The sequence below is a fragment of the Necator americanus genome, chromosome X (assembly GCF_031761385.1).
Source record: "Necator americanus strain Aroian chromosome X, whole genome shotgun sequence".
In the NCBI taxonomy this organism is placed as follows: domain Eukaryota; kingdom Metazoa; phylum Nematoda; class Chromadorea; order Rhabditida; family Ancylostomatidae; genus Necator; species Necator americanus.
This window is the reverse complement of record NC_087376.1, coordinates 33,072,553-33,096,802: the sequence shown is the minus strand read 5'-3', so window position 1 is coordinate 33,096,802 and position 24,250 is coordinate 33,072,553. Positions and strand designations below refer to the sequence as shown.

At 37.9% G+C, this 24,250-nt stretch overlaps 4 protein-coding genes across 7 annotated transcripts; 2 read left to right on the top strand and 2 right to left on the bottom strand.

The window, feature by feature from the left end:
* Positions 1 to 202: 202 nt before the first annotated feature.
* Positions 203 to 11,473, bottom strand: RB195_026191 (uncharacterized protein; the record flags this gene model as incomplete). 3 transcript variants are annotated; one of them, XM_064214637.1, is made up of 7 exons in its annotated part: positions 203 to 224; positions 953 to 1,034; positions 1,298 to 1,393; positions 1,467 to 1,507; positions 7,912 to 8,041; positions 9,580 to 9,675; positions 11,341 to 11,473. In XM_064214637.1, 7 exons carry the CDS (start codon positions 11,471 to 11,473, stop codon positions 203 to 205), a joined length of 600 nt encoding a protein of 199 aa, XP_064070518.1. The 3 variants fall into 3 exon arrangements, with proteins under 3 accessions (XP_064070518.1, XP_064070520.1, XP_064070521.1); XM_064214638.1 differs by lacking the exons at positions 7,912 to 8,041; positions 9,580 to 9,675; positions 11,341 to 11,473 and adding an exon at positions 2,340 to 2,884; XM_064214639.1 differs by lacking the exons at positions 7,912 to 8,041; positions 9,580 to 9,675; positions 11,341 to 11,473 and adding an exon at positions 2,340 to 2,884 and having other exon boundaries at positions 1,304 to 1,393.
* On the top strand, positions 10,953 to 11,327 carry RB195_026192 (uncharacterized protein; the record flags this gene model as incomplete). Its single annotated transcript, XM_064214640.1, has 1 exon — positions 10,953 to 11,327. One exon carries the CDS (start codon positions 10,953 to 10,955, stop codon positions 11,325 to 11,327), a length of 375 nt encoding a protein of 124 aa, XP_064070519.1.
* A 3,267-nt stretch (positions 11,474 to 14,740) lies between the features above and the next one.
* On the top strand, positions 14,741 to 21,306 carry RB195_026190 (uncharacterized protein; the record flags this gene model as incomplete). Of its 2 annotated transcripts, XM_064214635.1 has the most annotated exons (15): positions 14,741 to 14,813; positions 14,876 to 15,023; positions 15,080 to 15,244; positions 15,298 to 15,389; positions 15,539 to 15,626; positions 15,682 to 15,760; positions 16,274 to 16,447; positions 16,580 to 16,669; positions 17,960 to 18,037; positions 19,125 to 19,371; positions 19,436 to 19,521; positions 19,599 to 19,767; positions 20,850 to 20,946; positions 21,028 to 21,123; positions 21,201 to 21,306. In XM_064214635.1, 15 exons carry the CDS (start codon positions 14,741 to 14,743, stop codon positions 21,304 to 21,306), a joined length of 1,788 nt encoding a protein of 595 aa, XP_064070516.1. The 2 variants fall into 2 exon arrangements, with proteins under 2 accessions (XP_064070516.1, XP_064070517.1); XM_064214636.1 differs by lacking the exons at positions 17,960 to 18,037; positions 21,201 to 21,306 and having other exon boundaries at positions 21,028 to 21,127.
* Positions 21,307 to 22,742: 1,436 nt separating this feature from the next.
* Positions 22,743 to 23,183, bottom strand: RB195_026189 (uncharacterized protein; the record flags this gene model as incomplete). The annotated part of the gene is made up of 1 exon (XM_064214634.1): positions 22,743 to 23,183. One exon carries the CDS (start codon positions 23,181 to 23,183, stop codon positions 22,743 to 22,745), a length of 441 nt encoding a protein of 146 aa, XP_064070515.1.
* Positions 23,184 to 24,250: the final 1,067 nt, after the last annotated feature.

Genomic DNA, 24,250 nt, shown 5'->3' with positions numbered 1-24,250 from the left:
CATATGAACTTGAATGTTCGCATAGGTGAGATCCCATAAAGTCGGTCGCTTTTCTTCTTGTTCTCCCCATAATTTCCAAATGAACAGCGAAGTAGGCATAGCGTTGGCTTGGATGCTGTGACTCAGCTGCTGCTGACGAAGTGCTGTTACACCACCATCTGGTTCTTACGGTATCCATAGAAAAAGTTACGCAAGGTGTCCATCAATGTTGTCGTGAAACAATCCTAAATTGAAATTGTGCACAGCTCTAGAAGTAACCGAAGGCGAGTTTGTGAATTTTATTAAGGCCCTCCAAACTGTCTGTGAAATGTTTTCTGAAATGATGGGCTAGATTTGGCCGTAAAACTTGCTAGAGTACTTTCCTTTTCCAGGAGATCACTGAACACGACAAGTGCAACAGATTCATTTATGCCTGTACACTTTTTCTCTTCTTATGGATTGATTTTTTGAAGAATTGCTTTATCAGGAATCCTGAATCGTGCTTTCCATTTTCAACCATTTGCCGACACCTTGAACCAAAAAGCAGAAATAGTTGGTATGATTGACCCCAATAGAAGCCAGTGCAGCTCAGATGAATGAAATACCGTTCGATACTGAGTTGAAGGAGAAAAGGGGTTTGGGAGTTAACATCAAGGGAAGAGCCCCTTAATCTCAAGAACAGACGAAGTAGGATAAATGTTATGAACGATAAAGTCATAACATTTAAAACTACCTCAGCTGCGCAATGAGTGTGGAACTCCGGGCGATAGGGTTTGAGAATGAGGAGCGCACGAAATCGCAGCGCTCGGGATTTGGGCTGACGGCGAATGCCTACGTGTGCGAGGCGGCGGACCCGCAGACGCGCTTTTTTTGTAAGAAAAATCGATAGGCGTGCGAGAAAAAGGGCAAATAGCTCAACAAATGGATGCTTTAGTGTATGTTGTTGTATGTTAACACTAAATACTAGTATCACCTGTATTGGAGGTGTTGATCACCTATGTAGGTGTTTTCCAGGAATCTTCTACGTAATGTAGCCAACAGGAGTCCAGACTCAGCTGTAAGAGGCGAGGATACACACAGACTGAGTAAATGAGCATTTAAGTGATGGTTTTAGATAAACGGAAAACAAGAGGACGCCTGTTGGAGGGCGCCTCAGTTTATCATCCTCTTTTTTTGAACATTACAGCCGCGTTCCTCATGCGAGTCGGCGTCCATTTAGCAATAGAAATTGATTACTGAACAAATACAACAGCCACTACGCTGACAGAAAGGTATTTTCTTTTTTTTATAAATATTGATTACAAAGAAGAAAATACACCTGAACCTGCTTCCAGCTCATCAGGACGCTCATTTATGCTATCATAAACTGTTTGAAGCTGATATATACTTCCACATCCGTCGCTCCTCCAGTTACCTATAACTTCTGTAATGATGGTAGAAATCAGTTTTTAATCAAAGAATACAATGTAGCCCAAGTGCTGACTCACCTACTTCAGAATCATACGACACCAAGGCCACTGGAGATTCACTGGATCAACTGAATAGAACGGTGCAGACGCCTGCAGTGAACGAGCCGTCCGGCAATCGGTAAGCGGGAACAAATGTGGAGGAGACTACGGTATCGGCGGCAGCTGAGTGCTGACCAATGGGAGCAAACGCCCGCGCGACGCCCCACCCACATTTCTGGCTGTGCGAATGTTTCGATGATGGAACAAAAACCAATAACAGATCACAGAGTAAAGCTTCTACAGGTTTAAACAGGCGGGTTCTTTTAACTGGAAGTGTGTCTTGCCGTTTTTCACACTAGCTTGGTGAAAAAAGTGACCATCTGAAATTGATAAGATAAGCTTATGACGAGCCCCTCAAGACACAACTTCTGGGAATCACATATGCGTCAAATAAATTGGGGTAGTCTAAGAGTTGCAAACAGTCATGTCACAATGAATTATAAGAAAACGGTAAAAATGAACGGTGAAAATCACTTGGGATAACTACTTCATTTGAAAATTCCCCACACGCTCCGTCTCTCCTGCATACTTGGATTTATTTTTGAATCTATTTCGTAGACAATGATTAGCTATGTTATTTGATCAAAAATGTTAAGGGACTCTAGAAGTGCTGCGGAAATAATGGGGCAATGGGTGGAAGGGAAGAGAGGAAGAGCAAAAACTAGTAATCCGAGCAGCAGCCACCTGCACTTGCAATGCACTTTGGGTTCGCTCCCGCGCAACGCGACGCAACTCGTCCGTTCTTCCCTTGCACAGCGGCACGTAATCCGTTAAACGTCGTATATGAACATTAAGAAGCTTGGACCCCAAATTCGTTGGATTTCGTATATGTTGTATAAGTGCTCAACTCACCTTTGGCAGCGCAGATTAGTCCAGAACATGCTTTCTAGCTCCTGCAACCGTTGCGTTTGTGAAGCAAATACTTGGAAATTTAGTAGGATACAAATACAATACAAGAACAGCAAACGCACAGAAAGCAACAGGTAATCGACGGCAAACAAACCGATGGAGTAGGTTGGTGGACGTGAACCGAATGGACGGACTCTATTCGACCAGATAAGCGGTTCAGGGTACAGGAGTACGAAGTCAGAATGGGTGCGAGCAGCAGCAGCGCATATTCGTCTGTGGTACATGCAAGTGCAGTTTGGTTCGAGCGGGGCAGTGCCGGGCCGTAACACAAAGAGTGCATCCAAAGAACGCGTTCGCCCGTCCGCAGGGGTAGGAGTGGAGGACGGGGCGATCGAGCACTCTGCGCCTGAACGCCGCCGAGCGCACAAAAACCATCTCGGCACAAATTGAACACCATGAATACGTCTCCACATTCCGATCCAACTGACACCCGCTCCGGCCGTTTCCGACGCCAACCACCAGCCCATTAAAACATCCACCTCAAGCATTTTCTGTTTGTGGGGAATGGGATGTTGTAAGATCCATTTTCAACAAAAATATCAGTCAGAATAAAGACGAGAGTGCTACGCAAAGGCTAGCAGATCCTGTTATATCCTGTCTTGTCCTGAGAAGCAACTTGTGAGGAGCACTTTCAAACTTCTAAAAAGTTAAAGCAAAATTTTCTTCTCACCAGTTCCTTCACTGAAGTATCTGACCACTTGTCAAAGATACCATTTTCTTATAGACGGGTAGTAATTGGAGTCTTTAATCAAAGTGGACTCTAGAAATGCAACGTGATCGAGGAAATACATCTTCTATTTCCAGCTGTTCTGTACTCTCTAAAAAATATTAACGATGAGCAACTGTATTGTTAGAATACAAGAATAAAACATCATCGCTTAGAAATAAGCAGCTTTAGACGAATCAGCATGTCAAACATTTTTCCACAATAAGGAACATCAGGCCCTCGCCTACCAGCATTTAGCCCAAAACTGTAGGAACGGTCAATGACGGATCAAAGGAAGAACAGCAGAAGAGCATTCGATATATTATGAATGCCTCTGTAGTGATTGCATGGTATAACAGAATTTCTCTTTGAATACTGATGCACAAAATTTTGCATATCATTTGACAGACGATTCCCTGAATTAACAAGTCCAGTAGAAAAAAACTTGCACTCTTCCGATTGATATTCATGTAAAAGAGCATTCTGTCTAATGATATTCATTCAGTATAAGAAAAACGCGAAAAACGTATCACTCGGTTACAATAAAGTTTGACGTGCCTCTTCACAAGGTGAAGGCTTGCCAACAAAATTCCACAACTAATATTAATCTGAAGCCACTTCTGTAGGAAATCGAAGCTAACCTGGAGGTGACGATTCATATCACTATGTTTATATGGCAGTTGTATAGAGTTAAGCGCAACGTATTCGACATTATTGGATCAATTCACTAGAATCTGGTGCTGTAGGAGTTTGGTTTACCTCAGTAAGTCTTGTAGAGCAGGACGCCTAAACTAGTCCTAAACAGTCAAACAACCAGTCTTCTTCATAGTAGAGAAAAGTGGGTTTTTTTAAGTGGAATAAGTACCGGTAGAGAATTCTTCTTTTGGATTCCAAAAAATCCCGAGAAGTTATATATTTGTCGCTTAAAAATTAATAACTTTCTTTTAGGTTAGAAGTGAGAGAAAAAAACTGCAAAAATGGTTGCATTAAATTGGGACACAAATTGGAACCTCGATTATAAAATGGTTTCTAGTAAAGCAATGTTCCGCACTAATTACTAAAGGAACGAATTCTTGTCTCTGCCATATTCATGCCACTGTCTCCAAAAAAACTTACGTTCTCAAGTGTTGATTTTAACAGAATGGAAATGTTTTCAGATGACGCATGTACAACTGGAAACAGATATTATATGGTAGCAAGATGAATGAGGGACAAATGCTGGTTAGCGTTAATCAAACCTTTTCATACGGATGCGAAAACGAAAGAATCGTAGAAGTTTATGAAGGTGTATACGGCGTACACTGCGACTGCAGAATCCGACTATTGTGTTCAGTCAGTGTTCCCTGCTCTTTAAGGCAAATCTGGCATCAGTTCATAAAAATTGGAAGGTTGAAGGGTTCCACATGGTTTTAGTTGGTGCTAAACTAACAGTAACGCAGACAAAATACTGAACTTTTACCGCTGCTTTTTCACCAGATGCTATCAAGAAATCATCCGTAATAATAATCATATTATTGAATTTGGGAAATCTGAATGCTGTTGTTGATGTAGGTTACCATTTGACGATTTTTAGGCATAAGGCCTTTGAAAAAACTTGAAATCTCTATCAACTACTTTTCCATCCGACTTTTATTCTTCCCTTTTTTAGCGACATGTTTTACGGTACTTCCAATTTCAGGCTTGTGAAGTGAAAATAAAAAAACCTGTCCTTCCTACGTTTGAAACAAAATGGATTTCTTGGAATTAGCACTCGCACAGGTGATAGGAACATTTATTAGTTAGTAATTTTCTGGCACTCGTTACATTCGTTTTGTAACTAATAAAAATTGATCGCTTCTTCTAAAATGACTGAATAAGACTAAATAATAAGGAAATGGAGACTACTATGAACTATTTAAATTTCAGCGCTGTTAAAAGCGACCCTTCAGGATTTTTTAAACTCGTGGTCGCTTTTCTAAAAATCCTGTTAGCAGCGTAGACAAACACGATCTTCGAGTAAAACAACTGACTGTGTGACCTTAAACGCTAATTGTAAGATCCAAGGTCGGATGTGGTGAGAAAAAAGCATCGCTGCAGACGGCGAATCGTCAATGCACGGATGTGTCATGGTTGCAGCGCACGTCTCTGAAGAAAAAAGAAGCGCGATGTTTGACGTGCTGGTATTCATGTGCGATAACGGTTCAGCTGATGGAATTCTAGTGAAAACCTACTACCATTGTAATCTAGAGTGAAATTTACTCAAAACAAACTACGGAATTAGATGAACAATCGTTGGTTGAGCGGATTGAGAGTTTACGACCGATGGAACGATCAAAGGCATTGACCAGTCTAACAATGAAGATTGGAGAAGGACCAGCCTTAGCAGTGAAAAATTTAATGATGCGGTTCTTACATATTTCTTTTTATCCGATTAGTCTTTATAACCCTTAAAGATCACTAAAAATCGTGAAATTGTAAGCGAAGTTATTGCTATTTTGAAATAGTTTTACCGATATTAGCACAATGAGATCGGAATATAGAGACAGTTACAATCCAATAAGCATGAGATGGAAATTTTACAACAGTAGAATGTATGATCGGTAGCAAAGGGAGTTTTATTTATATCTAAAACAACAGTATCACTGTAATAAAAGAAGTTATAGACAAGGGAAAAACGGAAAGTAACCTCCTCAATGTTGCAGACAAGAGATATGACAGTAATTTCAGAACGTAATGCTATTTTTATTGGAGTTGCACTGAAAATTCCACTACATCTGTAATCTTCTTTAGAATTTGCACTTAGTGGTGGTATGAAATTTTATGAACAATTCTAGCTTTCATTTTTTGCTGAGGATGAAGATACTCCTCCCAAAATCTCCTTTGCTAACGCAGGGGATTTACTAATAAATAAGAATAGCATCAAAATAAAGCAAAATTTTGAAGTTTCATGAATGCAGAACGTAAATGAAAGCATATTAGTCCTTTTAAATAGTTGAGGAGATTCTACTTTATGCTATCTTGATGTTAATGTTGTGCAATATTGCCTTTGTAAAACTGCTTGTCCTACAATAAAGTAACCATAACACAAAACAAAACCAAAGCGAGACTTTCATACTCAGGAGATAAAAAAATGTTGAGAAATAAATTACTATATTGTCCTAGTACTGAGTGATTTATGTATAAATAATTAGAATCCAGAATTTCAATGACATTTGATCGCTACTTTTTCGGAATATCACAAACCACGTTGTTTTTTTTCAGGTGGAAAAAGCAAGAGTAATAGATGTTGTGAAGGCACGTACCGAAACCGAAAATATTTACGCACTTTCCTTAGAGCAAGAGCTTGTTGGTGTTTATTCTTAGTTTTAACCATATAAACAAGGATAACGATTTACAAATTGCGCCTAATTATAGCAAAAAAGTTCCTATTTCTGTAGTAATCAAATGATATCGTTCATTAGAAAAATTGCTTCAGCCCTTCCATATCCAAAAGGACACTTGACTGCTCTTGCTGGATGAAAAGCAAGAATTAAACAAACCGTTGTTTTGCGGAACAGATCAACTCACCTGTTCCGTGTAGAAAACAAAACTAACTAACTAAGCAAGTTGAGTAGATTTTCTAACAGATGGAGAAACTGAAGTCATCTTTTTTCTTATAGTCTTCACGTTAAATTTACAATGCTGTTTCCTGAGATTAAAGCTTCAAAGAATCTGGATTAAAACAGTATTTTAGAAGTTGATTATTGTTTTAGCGGAAAGAAGCTTTTACAAATTAATAATACATTTTTGATGTCTTTCTATTGCTATTTAATTAGAGAAACAATCAACAAGTTTCACAAACCAAATCTTTTAAGCATTCATTATCTTGTTAATCGGTTTATATCGAGGTGAAGCATACTTGAACAGCTTGCAAGCAACGATTTGCTCGTTCTTTGAGGGCAAACTGCAACTCATGATGGGCAACGTTCTTTGATGTTCGTGAAAACGTGCAGATCATTTCCCATCGATGAAGACGGGCGAATCGGATGCAGGCTGATCTCACCGCCGTCGAGTGTAGCATGAAAAACACGTAAGGGTTACGCGAAGCACGTCCTTGAGCGGTGATGTTTTTTTATCCTTCCATATCCTTGACTAGCGATATGTTGTGCACTGGCATCTTTGATATTCCCTGACTAGACTACAGTCTTCATTTCATTTCATATGCATTTTAGGAGCGTATTAGCATATGCGACTATGCTATTAAATAAGGTACCGTCTTGGTCTAACTGAAATTAGCCGCACCGAGAGGCGTTCATTCTTCGCCAGTACGTCACTGCTGTCTTTGATCACATCCGATTTGTACTCAGCTACTCGTTCAAACACCGAACGATCCAGAATCTCCAGTACGCAACTGATCGATATGTGAGGAGAATGAAAAAAAAAGAAGTCTGCTGCTGTCAATGCTGCAGACGCGTGCGAATTCGCCCGCTCAGGTCGATTTTTGCAACGCCGTATGCCGACGATTCTAAGCGGCGACACGATTCTGCGAGCGAAACTAGGGACTTTCCGGGACGTCGCGCACTTTGGCGATAGTAAAAACACGGAGTAATGCGTTATTTCACGATCAACAATCCACATACCAACCAGAATGTGTATCTCAAATATTCGTGTATGCAATGATTCTGCAGGAATTTCAACGGCAGCCGTCAATTTTCGCCGAACTTCCACCTATTTTTTCGGTTATAGGAGCAAGTCGATAAGAAGTACTTTTGTAGTCTTAACTGCATTAGTGGGCGAATATCTGCCAGAGTATTAGTAAAGAAAGAAGTATTAGAGAATTAGGATCGATACCTGCAATGCGTCAGTGAGGCACCAATAGCTTCGGTGTAGGTACAATAAATCATCAACGAAACTTCGAAACATAGTAGGAATCGAATCAAAGCAGCTGCATTTGTGTTGCAAGCAAGTCCTTGAAGTGTATCTGGAGAACTTTACATTTGCAAAGTAAAGCATTAAACATATCCTTATTTGAAGAGAAGGCCCTATGATTCTGCGGAAATTTTCTAACAAATGTTCTCGACTTTTCAGATAGACTTCAAGAACACCTCTAAGAAACAATAACCCAACATGCCACAAAACATGAGAATATTTCAGCTTTTTCAGATTATCAAAGAAATAAGATAGTCACACACTTATCTTCTCCAAAAATCCTATGCCCTGGCCTATTTCTAAGATACGGCCGAAGCTTTTGAAAAACACTGTAACCGGATGCTGCTGAGCTACATCTGCAACATATGTCATTTGAACTTCGGCGATTTTTTCTCTCTCAAACTTCCGGCTACTGTTTTCCGGCTATTACAGTACTTCCGTTCCCCATCATAACTAAGATACACTATAACTGATTTATATGATAGTAAGATATAATAAAGTCAAAAGCGTGTACACCACAGATGTCGCAAATTTTATAAAATCACCGTGGAATTGTTTTGAAAAGACGAGGAAAGTAAAGTTAACTTGCAGAAGTTTGGAAGAGAAAGAGTAAAAGACCGGCCTACACCTTTGCAACGTTGTCTGCTGCATGGACTTCAACATCCTCCATGACTGTCTCACTAGTCGTCCTTCGGAAAACTCATCACATTCTCCTTCTTAAACTAGACGAAACAAAGAATTCAACTTCAGAATCTTTCGAACATATTTATTAGAGTGCAGTTCGTTTGATATATATTGAGTTATGAGTCTAAATATTTCTCTACTTTTTGACTGTGTAACAGCACTGTAAATGGACAATTTTTCAATAAGCCACAGTTTTACTAACGGAACCATCAGCCGCGTCGTAATGTGTTCATACGCGCAATTTTTGATAATGTTTGCAAGAATTATTAGAAACATAAGAAATGACATTTGGAGTGAACACACAAGACACCCGAAGTGGAGTAAAAACGAACATAATTGAGACAAATTTGGATAAACTACGAACTGCGAGTTCGAAATTTACAGTTCGCTGTTTACAGGCTTTACTTCTGGATACCTATTTTCTTAACCCTGAATCCTTTTGAAATAGTAGATTCACAAAAAGCAAATAATTTTTCAATTTAAACCAGGTTATGGGTGAAGCACTCATACTAAATTGATTGAGAAATTGTTGGGAAATTTGTATGGACTGTCCACGAATTAGTGGAACACACGAAAAGTGGAATAACAACAGCATTAAATGTCTGCACTGGAACACCCATGGTGCATTCGTTTGTTTGAACAGTGCACTGCGAATCAAATATTCTCTATAATTAGTATTATAGAAGCTTTGGCAGCTATTCTAGAAAAATTTTACAATTTGATTTCCAAATATCCTATTTTCAGTAACAATGTTGTTCTCACAACAAAAACAATAGATGTAGTGAAAAGAAAAAGCTTTTTCGGCACTCGTGCTTTTTTTTTAGGAGCAAATCACGAAGATCTTAATGAAAGGCATTGTTTTTTGTATGAGAGAAGTCCATCTGCACGATTCTTACAAGAATTTACCTACCAACGAGACCATGTCTGTAATTTTTTTAGGATTATATGGCATACTGTTATGCTGCTGATCGTCCAAACAGTTAATAAGCCGGTTCTCACCTCCTAGATTAATGCTTCAGTGAGGGAAATGATACAAATTAAAAAAAAAAACATTTGATCAAAGCTTAGTATGTTTCCTACTTAGAGATCTCTCCACTTTCTGAATTCCCTTAATTCTACAGATGATGCTGATAAGGATCAACTATGATCGAATTCCTGAAGGTGAGGAGTTTGTCAAACCACACAATCTTGCCAGTTACTTTGTAACTCGCAGTTTTACAAATAACTTTTCACATTGAATAATTTTCAAGCAGTTGGCTAATTCAATTAAATACTTACATGCAACACTCCAAGAATTGTGTATAATGAGTTGTTATTAGAACTTTTTGTTTAGCGAATATCCGAATTCGTCGAATTTTAGAAAATGGATAGATTTTAAGATGCTGGGACTATCGGGAACAAATTTCTCCTTAGTCGATAAGGAAATGATCGATAGAAAACGATGATAACTGTTTCTCTAAGTTATAAAATTTTGAACATCAAAGTTCTCCTCAGGTGAGTAATTGAAGTCTAGGTAGGTGTTCAAGTCAAATGGTGCACATATGTTCTTTGACGACTACTTACGTTTCACTCACACCGGTTTATCGAACCACAATTCTCTGCACAGTGATGCATTCGTTGCTTGCGTTGCTATAGAAAGAAGAAAAAAATGTGGCAACGCGTTTCGCACAAGACACCCAAAAAAGGCCGTCGATATCCTTGGACGCGGCTCTCAACGAACCTACCGCGTGAATTTCGTGAGGGGAACTGCTGGGATGCTGCAAATGAATAAATAGGTTTCGTGCAAACTTCCAATAACAACAAAACGCCACACTCAAAACATTATTTTCGCCTTGAAAATTCCCTGCTTACTACTAACTTGGTGCAGCTACTAAGCCAGAATCCATTATAAAGGGCGCAAAATAAATCCACTTCTTTATGTTCAATTCAAGAATCAATTCTCTAGGGACTATTTACTTAAGCAAACCGCTATCAAAGAAAGTAAATATAGGAGTGAATTTTGTAAACGACATTATTGTTAGTGATGATCCCGCACATTGATCTGACGTGAAATTGCAGTAGTGTGCACCGCAATGTGTGTTTATAGTAGATTCCAACAACTTCAGATGAACAAGAAACTCCTCCAAACTCCCTGGATAGGAACACGAGGGAAACGAACTTCGACTTGTTGCATATTTTATATGACTTGACTTAATCGGCTTGCTGATATTATCGCCTGACGCGATTGTTTGCATTTTCGCCGTATATCGTCACCGTAGCTCTGCCCCACCTTCTCGATCATGTGCGAAAGCTTGCACAGAATTGTTCCATTTGTCGCTATTCCATATCGTGCAAAACCTTACGTCTTGCCTGCACTGCCTATCCAAGTGTCCTCAGGTCCTCTTTCACCACATCAGTCAGTCCTTTCATCACCGAACTTCCGTTTTAGGCAATGTGGCTTTTTCCAGCTTGAGCTCGACGGATTCCTCAGAACTCGTTGGACGAGACGATCTGCTAGTCTCCTCAGTATGTGTCCAAAGAAGCGAAGACGATTTTCGATGACGGAGCAAGATGTTGATACCTTCCACGTGTTAACCGCCGGTACACCGCATCGATTTCCGCGTAGAGATCGTTGCGGCATACCGTTAGCCAAAAGTTGCCAAGCAGCCGCCTAACCTTCTTGCTAACCGTGCAATCGAAGCTCTTCATCACAGTAGATGGTGTTGCTCAAATCTCCGATCAGTACATCACGATGAGGCGAATTGCGGATAGGTAGACTCGCGGCTTGACTTCGTTGAAGATGAGTGCCGACCACAGGCATTTCGTTCGGAAGTTAAATGCAGAAGTGACCTTAACGCATCTTTGCTGAATATCTTCCTCGTAGTTGGGCTTGTTCTTCGGCATACGATTCAGGTAACAAAACTCATCGACGAGTTCGATTGGCTGCCAGTCCACTGTGGGTCCCGTTCGAGGTTTCGAAGAGGCCTACATCTCCTTGCACTCATCAGGGCGTAGATGTAGTCCATAGGCTGCAGCCAGCTTCGATACAAGGTTGACAACATGTTGAAGTTTTTGCGCTGTTTTTCCCGAACATAACAACATCGTCAGCATACTCGAGATCGGTCAAAGGACACCACGATGGTGTTAAAACGATGTCGACAGGAGCACGTTTGACTGTTCATTGCATGATGTCATCGTCAGCGAAGTTGAACAGGAATTGTCCTCCCACTGACCCTTGTCTCACTCCAGCTACCACTTCAAACGGTGTGGTACGTGTGTTCCTGGTGTTCCCACTGCAGCAGTTGTTCGTTGATTCATGTCATCAAGTACGTGAACCAATTTTTCGTGGTCCTTCGTCGGCGCAAAGTGCGTTGAGAAGACGGTCACGATGAAAAGAGTCAAAAACGGCCTCAAAGTCCAGAAAGGCTAATTGCATTCGCTTCGAATACCGCTGTCCAATTTCGATCACTCTCCTGACGGCTAACACCTGGTCGATCGTAGATCGACGAGGACGAGAGCAAGCTTGTTGGTCTCGCATTGTCTCTTCGCGATATTTAATAAGTCATTCCAGGATAGGATTCCAGACTCCAAAACCTTGCACATAACACATAGCAAAGAGATTCCTCGATAGCTCATAGAGTCCGTAACGGACATCGTCTTGTGGAGGGAAATTATGAGGGCGTGTCTCCACGAGTCAAGTGTCCTTTCGTCTATTCATACTGCTTTGTGCATTTATATATATATATATATATATATATATATATATATATATATATATAAACGAATATGCGTTTACTATGAAAATATATGTTCACACTAAACGCTAATGAACGTTCTTCGGAAAGTTCGACGGAAGAAAAGAGGTGATGGTTGAAAACATAGATATATAATACGATACCATAAACGATACCATATTAAAAAACCAAGTAAACGCTATTCAATCCGCCTAGGATGCGCCACCCAGTTCACTTCAATTCAGAGTCGTTAGAGGTTTACGAACGCGTAACTGCCCTGTACAATGAATGATTCGCGGGGCTAGTCGATCTCTCAAGTCAGTGTTTTTGTCCTTCCAGACATATTTGTTACCAATTTATTGACCTCTAGAGATGAAACGCTTAGTTGGCTCTGAGCTTCAAACCATCGCCCGACCGTGCGGTCGCTGCGAAACCTCTTACAAACTGCGCTACATCCGCCCAAAAACCTCAAAAAAAATTAAAGAAAGAAAATCGTTCGAAATGTTAAGGGCAAAATTGATGAATGATCTAAGACTGTATCTGATACGAATATTCAACAATTAACTCACGAAAATACTTCCTAGCCTTCTTCCTTTTTTTAGAATGAGAGGAATATTCTTCCCACATTGTCTGCATTGTCACAATCAAAACGTTTTCTTAGTTTTTGAATATAAAACTTACTTTCTTCATTTTCTCCTTAAATGACGAGATATTAATGCGTGACACTACGTCGGAGTTAAGTCCTGTCGATGAAATTCCACTACATTTTTAGTTTCCTCAACCTAAGCACAACTCAACCCGAGGACATCTTTTGAACACCGAAATGACAAAGAATGAAAACCTGTTGTCAGCGAAAACAAATAATATGTCGCATACACATGTCCCCAATTCCGGTTGATTTTCATCTTCAGCTAATGATGTCGTGTCCGATATGCTACTCAGACAGTAGCATATCGGACACGACCGTAGCTGAATCGCCTCACTGACCCAGTTCTTCGAAAAGCACAACGACATTTACGGAGATCGTTTTACTATCGCTGGTATGCTTTGTTTTACCCCTATATCCCATCTCGAATAAAAAGTATTCCCGAACTTTCTCTCTTCAACTTCAACTTTTCTTCAAAAAACAACAAGCGGAGACCGTTTCCAATATTAAGAAAGCATTCTCAATTTTGCTTTCTTTAGCTTCATTTTCTATGGAAGAAGTAATCAATGGAAATCGATCCCAACAACAAGAAAGTATCATGTCTGCAAAATTTGATTGCTAACCCACAAACCAGTAAAAGTTTCCTGAAAACTCTTAAAGATGTCACGAAACAAAGAGATAGGAAATTTCATTTTTATAGAAGTATTTTTCTTCACATCAATGCTATAACCAACTTGTGTTAACTTTCGACGAGTTAGACTATCATAAAACGTTTAACAATTACAATGTGATAGAAATCGACTTTGCGATGTCACAACCGTGCTCCTGAATTTTCAAACATTTGAACGTCTCCAAAATGTAAATATAAACAAATAGCGCCTTGGGAAAACTACCATGTTGAGCTCTTTAAAAATCCCTTCGTTCTGATCCCATTGAACATCTTTATCAAAAGAATCAGGAAGTAATAGTTTGGCGACTTACCAGATAGGATGAGGATTTGATGAAAGCTCTTGGGATTTATAAGAACATCGGAAACAATAAGGGTTGGAGTAAGGTCCTATTATTATTCTACAAGTATTTTTTCTCGATAATTTCATTCCCATTTGATTGCATCATCTAACAAGGATTCCATTGCCCCACTTAAAGTAAGCATCTCGAATTTTCTATTTCAATCGATTATGTGACAAAATCTGGAATTTCTCTGGTACTGATATACTAATTTAGTCATCCTTAGGCAATGCATCCCATTTCTATGTGTAATTACATCTCTTCTAGGTTTGGCTTGCTAATATTATAGTTCTTGGAATTATATTAAAACGCTATTATTAAGACGCTTAACCTTTTACCCCTTTTTCTACGTAATAATCAAAAAGAGATTATGAGCAGTTATTTGGAGAGGCGAGAAACAATTTAAGCGATTTCCAATTCCCAGCATTTACAGCTCTTTTATACAAACTAGAACATCAGCTTAAAATTATAACGCGCCAGCTCCCTTTATTTTATTCCATTTATCTATTTACTTGTCTCTCTTTATCTATATTCTCATTTATTTTATTCTATTTACCAATTTACCTATCTACCTTTATCTATTTATTCTATTTTCTTATTTTGCTTGTTCCTAGTTCGTATTATAACCGTCCTGTAATAGGTTATAGTAATCTGTTGTATTTTTCGATTTCATGTAATTCTACCTTTCTCTAGTGCAGAAATGACAGCGGCTCCGATTCGTTCTTGTCTAATTTTTGCCTTGTTCACAATAGGATTTTCGGCGGACGAAAACGGTATGCCCTCGGTTTCGTCTAGTTATGTGGTTAAAATTGAATGTACCTTTTACATACCTCAGAAATATGTGCTCCTCTCCTCGACATAGCTTTCGTTTTGGATGCATCCGGTAGCACTGAAGAGATTTATAGCGAACAAGTGCGTTGGACTGCTGCTCTAAGTGATGTGCTTCCTATACATCCAGATGCTGTACGATTAGCAACGATCCAGTGAGATTTACAAAATAGACAAGCACTTAATCCTCCTAAAAAAATCTTCTGTACAGATATGCTGGATATCCTCTTACCGAATTCGGTTTAAACACCTATGCTGATAGAGATGATGTTGTTCGACATCTACAAGATATGTCCTTCCAATCCGGTGTCACCAGAACTGGATATGCGCTAAGAAGAGCTGAAAACGAATTGTTTGAGGAGGATCGAGGAGCCCGGTACATTAATAAATCAACGTTACTTTCACTTCAAGTAAGCAATGATCGTTTAGGAACAATGCATCTAAGATTGTGGCCTTATTTACGGATGGTTTATCCATAGACGATCCTTTGAAACCGTCCGAGTACTTGCGTAAAAAGAAAGGTGCAATCATTAGCGTTATTCTTTCAAAATTATACCCTTTTTATTTGACTCACGAGAAATTCATGCAACGTTCTCGCTCGTATCGCTTGTGAGAGACATTGAAGTAATCGATGTCAGCATTTGAATAACATGATCCTTTTGTCTACTAGGTGTGAAAATATACGTGGTGAGCGTGAGTGCTGATGGCTTCATCCCTGAAATGCAGCGAATCGCTGGAGATAGTTCGAATGTTTATGGGTATTTCTTTTAATACGTGGAGATTAAGCTTCGAAAAATTCATCTTCATACATAGGCCGGATGATCTACCGTTATTCAAGGAACGACTTCTCAAAGATGTGGAAGATGCGAGAGTTTGTGAAAGCGAGATTACGGTGGGTCCTTGATAACAGTTGAAATAATTGATGAAAAGATGAGGGAATGTGAAAATTCTCATTCAGAGGGAGTGACATTCTAACTTTTTAGCAAATTATTTCTGACATTTTTCTCTGATATATACTATTTTTAAAAATTACATGTCTTCACCCTTTTCGATGCGGCTTAGCAGCAAACTAACAGATTTCTCAGTTCTGTTCTCCGCCTATGTAGAGTGGTAGTCTTGCCGATTTCTTTCTCATAAACCTCAGTTGAGAATCGCGAAATGAATTTTCTGCAGTTTTATACACCAGTCTTGTCGCAAACGAAACATGATGGGCATTTCTCTTTACGAGTACTTTTGAGAAGCTAAAAAAAACCAGAAACATAACCCGTAAATGCGGTAGAAAGACGAAGCTCTTCAAAAGGGAATCAATTAACGACATGTCCTATTCCAACTCTGTTAGCATTAAAATTTTGGTGGTTAAGCTAATAGAAAAAATGTTTTAATGAAGCTGAATATGTCATTTAAGGGAATCGCTTCTTCTTCGGTTTCAACAACAGAGGCGGACATCATAAAATCAACGGATCTAACAGATGTACCAATTATCGAAATGTCGACTGAGAAATTAACGACCATAGAAATCCCATCATTCACCTCATCTGAGGATATTACCACCCTATTACATGATAATGAAGTGAAAACGGTTGGATGAGTTTTTCTTCCATACTCCTTTTTGCTTTTGAATTCTATAATATATATCTTATGTTTATAATATATCTTATGTTCTATAATATATCTTATGTTTGGCAACAGTCGTATTGACTATTACTTCCAGAAAACACTACTGCATTCGGCAGATACTCGAACTACTCCAATGTCACCAAATGAAATTTTCGAAAACGTTCTACATAGTGTGGAAAGTGCGGTAAGTGCAAATCAAAGTGTAGCGTACATCAAGTTAAGCATTACCCAGTTCCTGTCGTTCCTAATTGTTAGAAAGAAAGCAGAAAATGAGGAGGTACTGTAAACAATCATCTTATGTACGCAGCTTGTTCAACCCAGGACCCACCATTTGAGAATGTGAACATGAGCGGCCTTTAACAGTAGATCTCGCGGCAATTTGTAGTTCAGCGGATTTTTTACTGTACGGAGCTCAGAGTCCCACTAGAACTAGCAAGTGAGGTATAGTGATATTGTTATTAGAAATACAGAGTGGCATTTTTCATTCCTTCATTTACGCGTCCAGTTTTTGATGAAGAATCTTCAATGAATAGTGAAATAATCGTGGAAAATGAAATGTTCACCGAAATGGGAAATTTTTCAATTAACAAAGGAAAGAAGATACGAAGAGGAAAATACTTGTATGCGTTCCAAAATCAAGAGGTCACTGTAACAAAGAAAAAATAAGGAACCATGCACCATATCCACAGAAGAGCACCTTGTCTAGGTTTAAGATTTGTGATTAAGGAGTGATATAACCGCCAGAAATCTTAAGAGTCTTCCATAACATCAATTAAGAATATACAAAAGATAGACAAAAAAGAATAAGGAATAGATTGACGAAGAGAAGGATTTGTAATGAAAAAAAAATTCCAATTAAAATAAATCAGTAATTGATTGACTAACCTGCAGGAATAGACCCAACCACATTCGCAGTCACCAAGAAAACCAAATGAAAATGAAAATCCTGCCAAGAGGGATTTCGACACATATTGACGAGTTGGTCAAAACGTAAGATCACCCACAGTCTTTCACAAGCAAAGAGATAGATAAACGTTATTACTTTCAGTTTAAACCCTTATAACAATACAGTACATTATTCAGCAATAAAAAACAGATCTTGAGGTTGGCATTAGATAAAAAAAAAGTTGAAGAAACGAGCAACCCTTGTAGGGCAGGACCCTTTAAATGTTAATGATCGAGTAGATCAAATTCCCCGACAGCATCGATTTCTTTCCGCCCAGGGAATCGATCGTCCGACACGTATCTACAGCTGACCAACGCAATTGAAATATCCTATGAAGGACTACATTTCGTATATTATCCAGAAAGTGATGGACTGAGAAGCTTCCTTTTTCTTTTCCTTCTATTTTGACGCTTCAGGATGATTAAAAAGTTCGAACTTTCTTTTCAGAGTAGTGTTTTTATTTATATGAGGAAGGTACTTTAGTGTTGAATCAAACCATGACAACTAGCCTAACACTGAGTTTTACAGTATCCCAACTCCGTGCTTGCTGAGGTTCCAAGTGCAGTCATAAATGCGAAACATGAACTGAAGCTGCTCAGTAGTGGCGTAAGTCTCAAATTAATATGTCTATATAAAATATGAATCCATGGTATGATTATAAAAATAACTACAAAATGTAGTGAAAAAAATTGTCAAACATAATACAATGACAAAATACGATGACTGAAAATGTAATCAGTAGAAAAACTACCAGGAGATGAGGAAATGCGCGAAGTACTGCTGAAATTTATGAGCTCCTGAAACTACTGCCAACTTAATCGTTCCGAAGTTACGGTATTCAATAATTAAAAATTTAACTTATGGTATTTCGCAGCTTTTTCGGGACGAATTCCAAATCAATTCCATCTCTTTTCGATTTTACTCGTTTTTCCCCCATTTTCGAACATTTGCTGCAATCGCACGTGCGTTGAATCCGCCCACATGTAACTATGCTTTTTTATTCTATTACTATTATATTGCACTGAATTACTATATATTACCATTATTTTGACATTATAAAATTATAAAATTAAAAAAATACAGAAGACTTCCATTCCGAAGGCAAAAATACAGCGTCTAAAGAAGATTCGTCGAGTAGTTCGGAGAAAATTGAGGCGAAGAAATGGACTATATCGAGTGGACAGCTCAGATGTAAACAAACCGAATAAGGTTCTTTTTTCATTTATTTCATATTTTTTTTTTCATATTTTTGTTCATTATTTTAATCTTAGTTATTACAGGGTGTATTAATGATATAAAAATCGAGTACTCACCTTCTTTAGTGGTGCAATAACTCCAAATTATTACAGTAATAGTTTGGAAGAATAGTAAACTGTAGTAGTTGCTTTTAGGTGAAAAAAATTGTTCGAAAAACCAGAACACGAAAAATTCTTTCACGTACATCCTCCACTTCTGCACTCCCTCCAATTCGCCGTTCGAAACCTCGGACAAGTGCCGCTCCGACATTTTCACAGCTTCCTAAACCGGTTAAACTACAGCCATTAAAAGCAAGTATAAAGAAGAATACATTTTTCAGAGTATGTCATCCTTTCCGATTTTTTTTGCTCTGAGTTCGATTTCATATTCTTGTCTTTACTTTTTTATCACTACTTTTTAATTTCTTTAAAATTCATTTTTGCGTTCTATTCTTTAGCACAGCAGCTCAGTGATCAGTGGTCAATCGTCATTACCGAATCCACGAAAAACCACTCTAGCGACTGTGAAACCATCGTCGCAATCCACAGTTGCGAGGACATTAACCTCATCCACAAGGCCACCTACAACTAAAACCACAACTACAACTACAACTACAACTACAACCACAACTACAACCACAACTCCTATAACCAGACCACGTATCGTATCCCGAGCATTTGCATCAAAAACATTTGGAGGAAACGGTATCGCTGGAACATTATATTTAGCTGTAATATTTTTTTTTTGAAAATTTTGTTTATTTCACAGGAATCCAAACTTCTAAATGTTCTCTTGATATTCTTTTCGTTGTTGACAGTTCTGGTTCGGTCGGAGAAATATATTTGAAGCAAAAGGTTAAGACAATCAATTTTTTCTTTCAATATCAATTCATCATTCGAATATAAAAGCGTTATTTCCTTCTTTTTTTTAGGAATTCTTATCCGAACTATTGCAATCAATACAACCGGAGAATCAATCACATCGTGTAGCGCTTATACAATTTGCTGGCGCAAAATTACAGAAAACAGAATGGTCTTTTGATAGTTTTCACAAAAGCACAGAAATTATAAAAGCTTTCAATGGTGTACGTCATTTTACAGGTAGGATCGATCGATAGATGGAGTTTTGTACCGTAAAATTGGCGAGTAATATTTAAAATTTATATTTATTTATTTATTGTCAAGTAAAAAAACGAAAAAAAAAACCTCCTTTTCCTTGCAAACGTTTCGAAGCTAAATTACAATTTCTTTTTCATTTTCTAAACTTTATTAAGGAATTTGACTTTGACGACATTTTGTTGATTCACAGACTGTACATCCATTTAAAAGCAATTTCTGACCCAATTAAAAGCTAAATATTTACACGATATTTATTAATAATATAATATTTACCATATTTATTTATTTATACCAGCATTCCACGAATCTGGGGTGGTATATCAGGTGGAGTAACCGTTTACTGGGTCGTAGATTATGGAGACCGGGGTGGTTCCGCTCATCTATCCCTGAATCACTGCAGGCAGCCGGCCCCTGAATGCTGTTTTTTACGATGCCTTCTATTGCAGCGCGCCACCCTTGCACGCGCAGCGTCCCTTACTGCCTATCGGGGCGGTCCAAATCAATTTTCGACGAATCGCAGGGCGGAGGCGGTGCAAAGGGTGCTGCGTTGCAGTAGATGGCGTCGTGTACAAAACAGCGTTCTGGAGGGGACTGTTTGCAGTGATGAGTGATGGGAGAGATGAGCGGACCTACCGTATCCATAATTTACGAACCCGTATGCGGACACTTCACCTGAAATCCACACCACCTCAGATCCCTGCTGCCTTTAAATTTCTAAGCACTATAGAAATACTAAACTAGAAAGAAAGCGCAACAGATTTCATGTCACCACAACTAATTTATCACGAAAAAAATGGATAAAATAGAAAAATATAATATATTCCTGCAGTGACCTACACAATATTATACGGTAACAGGAATTACAACTAAGTTCATTTACAAGCACACACAAAACCGTTATTCATCAAAAAGAGATAAGTAAAGATGAATAGTGTAATGATATTAAGTTGATCCAGAAAATTTTTGAGAGTTCTTCAGGAGTACTTGTTAACTGCTCATTATTAGTGTTGATGAAGGTGTCCAGGAAAATTTTAAGAACAATAATAATCACAGGAATAATTCAGGAACTACTTATATTGGAGCAGCACTCGAACTTGCTCGACAATTACTGGAAAAAAGAAGACCTGACGTAAAGACGGTGGTTGTTCTACTTAGTGATGGGTAAATAAATAAATATATAAATGGATTTTTAAATAGTTGATAGAGGAAAACTGTAAAAGTACTGTAATTGTTTTATTATAGATTCTCTCAAGATGATGCTACACGACCAGCTGATGCTATTAGAGCGATAAAAAATGTGGAATTCTATGCAATTAGCCTATCGCCACTCAGTAACAAGTAAATACTTGATAATTTTGTTTAAAAAACCACCTTCAAATCTAGAACCTAAAATGTTCAATTTATTACATTTACAGGAACTATTTAAACCAACTAGTGAAGGACGAACGAAGAATGGCTATGGATAACGATACCAGTTACTTACGTAATCATTTAAGGTCAATATTCTTTTGTAACAAGTAACTTTTCAATTGTATAACTTATATAGCTGCATAATTTCACATTAATAATTAATTCGTTGTTGATCAGATAAAAAAGTATTTATTTGTGATTCACAAACTGCTAATGAATAGATTTCATACGTTTTTTAAACATTCATATCCAATTTTTTTTTCAGTATTTGCGAGAAAAACATCAGTAGTCCTCGATTTTTCAACATGTTCCTCCAAAATACCATTTCATCCTCAAAACATTTTTCCAGAGAACCACCTTACCTAACTACTGAAGTCTAACGTTTTTATTGTATTCCGAAAATGATAATAAAATGACATATGGAATTTATTCTACTAAAGTCACTATCCTTTCAGGGCTATTCTTTAGTTAATCAATTTTATTTTGTTTGTTTTTTTTTGCGAAAATTCTTAGAAAAGAGAAAGCGTTCAATTTTTAGACATCCTACCACCAATTGACTAAGCGCCTTGACCCATTGGCGAATCTACTCAATTTTAACTATTTCAAATAATAAATAATATATAAAGCAAACGAAAATCCAGATAAAATTCGAATAAGACACAATAAATATAATAATAATAAAATTCGAGTCCACAAAAATAACTAACGGTGATTGAGATATGAATATATGTACCCTAAAATCCCATAGATAAGAGCGGTTTAATTTACCGGTGAAAAATGAATTGGAATGAAATTGAAATTGAATGCAGTCACCCCTCTAACTTGATGGATGGATAAATAAAAATCGGAGAAGAAGTTTAGAAGAAGCTCCGCCCCTCAACTCTAAACCCCGCCCACTTAATAAACGATTCATATAGAAAAATAGCGATTTTAACGGAATTTCTGCCGGAATCTCTCTAGAAATGCCGGAATTTGATCTCTGGATAGAAGAGCCCATTCGATCAGTAAAATTCCATAGATAAGAGCGGTTTAATCTACCGGTAAAAAATGATTTTGAAAAAATATTTTTAAAATTTTACTTGTATATTAAACAACAAGGACTCCAACATACCTAAACATAACACTAAACTTTTCCAATTTCTACTTCGTCATTATCGTTTATATTCATCATGGCAAAATCGTTTTTGAGATTTTCCAAATCACACAATGCTTTTTCAAAGCTATGTTGAATAACATCAGATGAAATGGATTGGAAACTTTCGCTAACTAAAAATGCAGCTTCTTCGTAGCTCATCCTTCTCCTTATTCCACTTTTTGTGTAAGTTGCTTTAGCTTCATCTCTCATCCATTTCTCCCAGCCAGCTTTCAAGTGGTCTTTAAACGGTTTGTTGATGCCGTCCATACTTCAACGATCCATTCTTTCATCAATTCCTGATTCATCCAACCTTTTTCATTTCTTTTCACAATGACATCTGGAGGAAATTGTCCTTTTGGCATTAACTTCTTCTTAAAAATTAGCATTGGTTTAAGTTTCTCTCCAGCAGCAGTCACTTCCAATACAACAGTAAAATTAGATTTCTCATGGCCGGTAGCCCGACACTTGTTCTTCTTCGTACAGAGAGCTTTTTTCGCGCCATAAACAGGATGCACCAATGCGCAGATGCTTTAAAATTTTGGTGACCATGCTCTTCTGCTAATTCCTTTGCTTTGGTCCTTATTTCTTTCACCGTGACAGCTCTATTTTCTTCTCGTTTTTTGACAACCCAGTTGTAGATGGCATCTTCAACTTCTTCAACGCTTGTTTTTTTGTATCGTCGGGCTCTCTTCGTTGCTGGCATCTCTTGAAGATTTTGTCGATCAACAACCCACTTTCTTATCATTGCTTCAGTGACTTCAAAATGACTAGCCGCTGCCAAGGTTCCATGCAAATCACGATAATTGACGGCGTCTAGCTTGAAAGCTGCTGTATACGATTTACGACGTTTCATAGCAGGTGATATAGGATAGAAAGAGTATAGAAAACAGTAAGAATAAACGTAGAGTTGTAGGCTGTTATTGCGATAATCTTGAGCACACAACGCCAAAAAAAACGTATACAAACGTCAATTTTCATTTTCTAGCACAAACCGCTCTTATCTATGGACCGCTCTTATCTATGGGATTTTAGGGTATATATATATATATATATATTCATTTATTTTTATTGTAAGATTAAGCTTTACTAACCTCACTCCAATCCAACTCCCGAATTCTCTCGAAAACGAAAAACTTGTGAACTCCCTCCTGATATCGCTATTTTTTGACAAACATTCTGCGAGAAAAAACATAAAAATAAATAAATAAATATGAACACACACGTATCAAGATATCTTTATAGACATGCCAAGCAAATCGACAATTTCACAGAAACAACAAGAATTAGGACCAAAAATTTAACCAGTTTTCGGAGATTCCCTACATTTTCACTCACATTTCCAATAGAATGCGCTTTAAGAGAATCGTCCGCTAAGCGATTCGCAGCGATTTGTACAACGTCTAGAAGAGAAAAAAAATAAGAAATAATGTAAATATTAGCGTTAAGACGCTTACAATATATGCGCATGCATGGCTAAATCTCTCTTACAAAAAGAAAAGGAACCCATTAAAGCAACAAATGACCACTGACAAGAAGTATTAAACATACATACGTTAAGGAAATAACATGAAATATTAAAATGACTAATTTCACCGACAAAGCGAATTGAATGACTATTGATCGAATTGCAAACTATTTCCTATAGTTTTTCAGTACTTTTTTTTCCTTGGCAGTAAAAAAAACGTATTTTCTCTTCGTTATAGAAGATAATATGAAGAGGTGGTGAGAAAGATACGCACGTATAATCCACAAGAGTTAACATAGAGGTTATCCGTTGCATTTTGGCACTACGAAAGCGAAAACGACAAGAATATGAAGAGAACGACAAATGACAAGAGGGGGAAGGAATGAATTATTTTTCTTTTCTCTCTCTCTCTCTTCTGTACAAAATTTAAATTTGTAGAAATGGCAAGGGTTTTT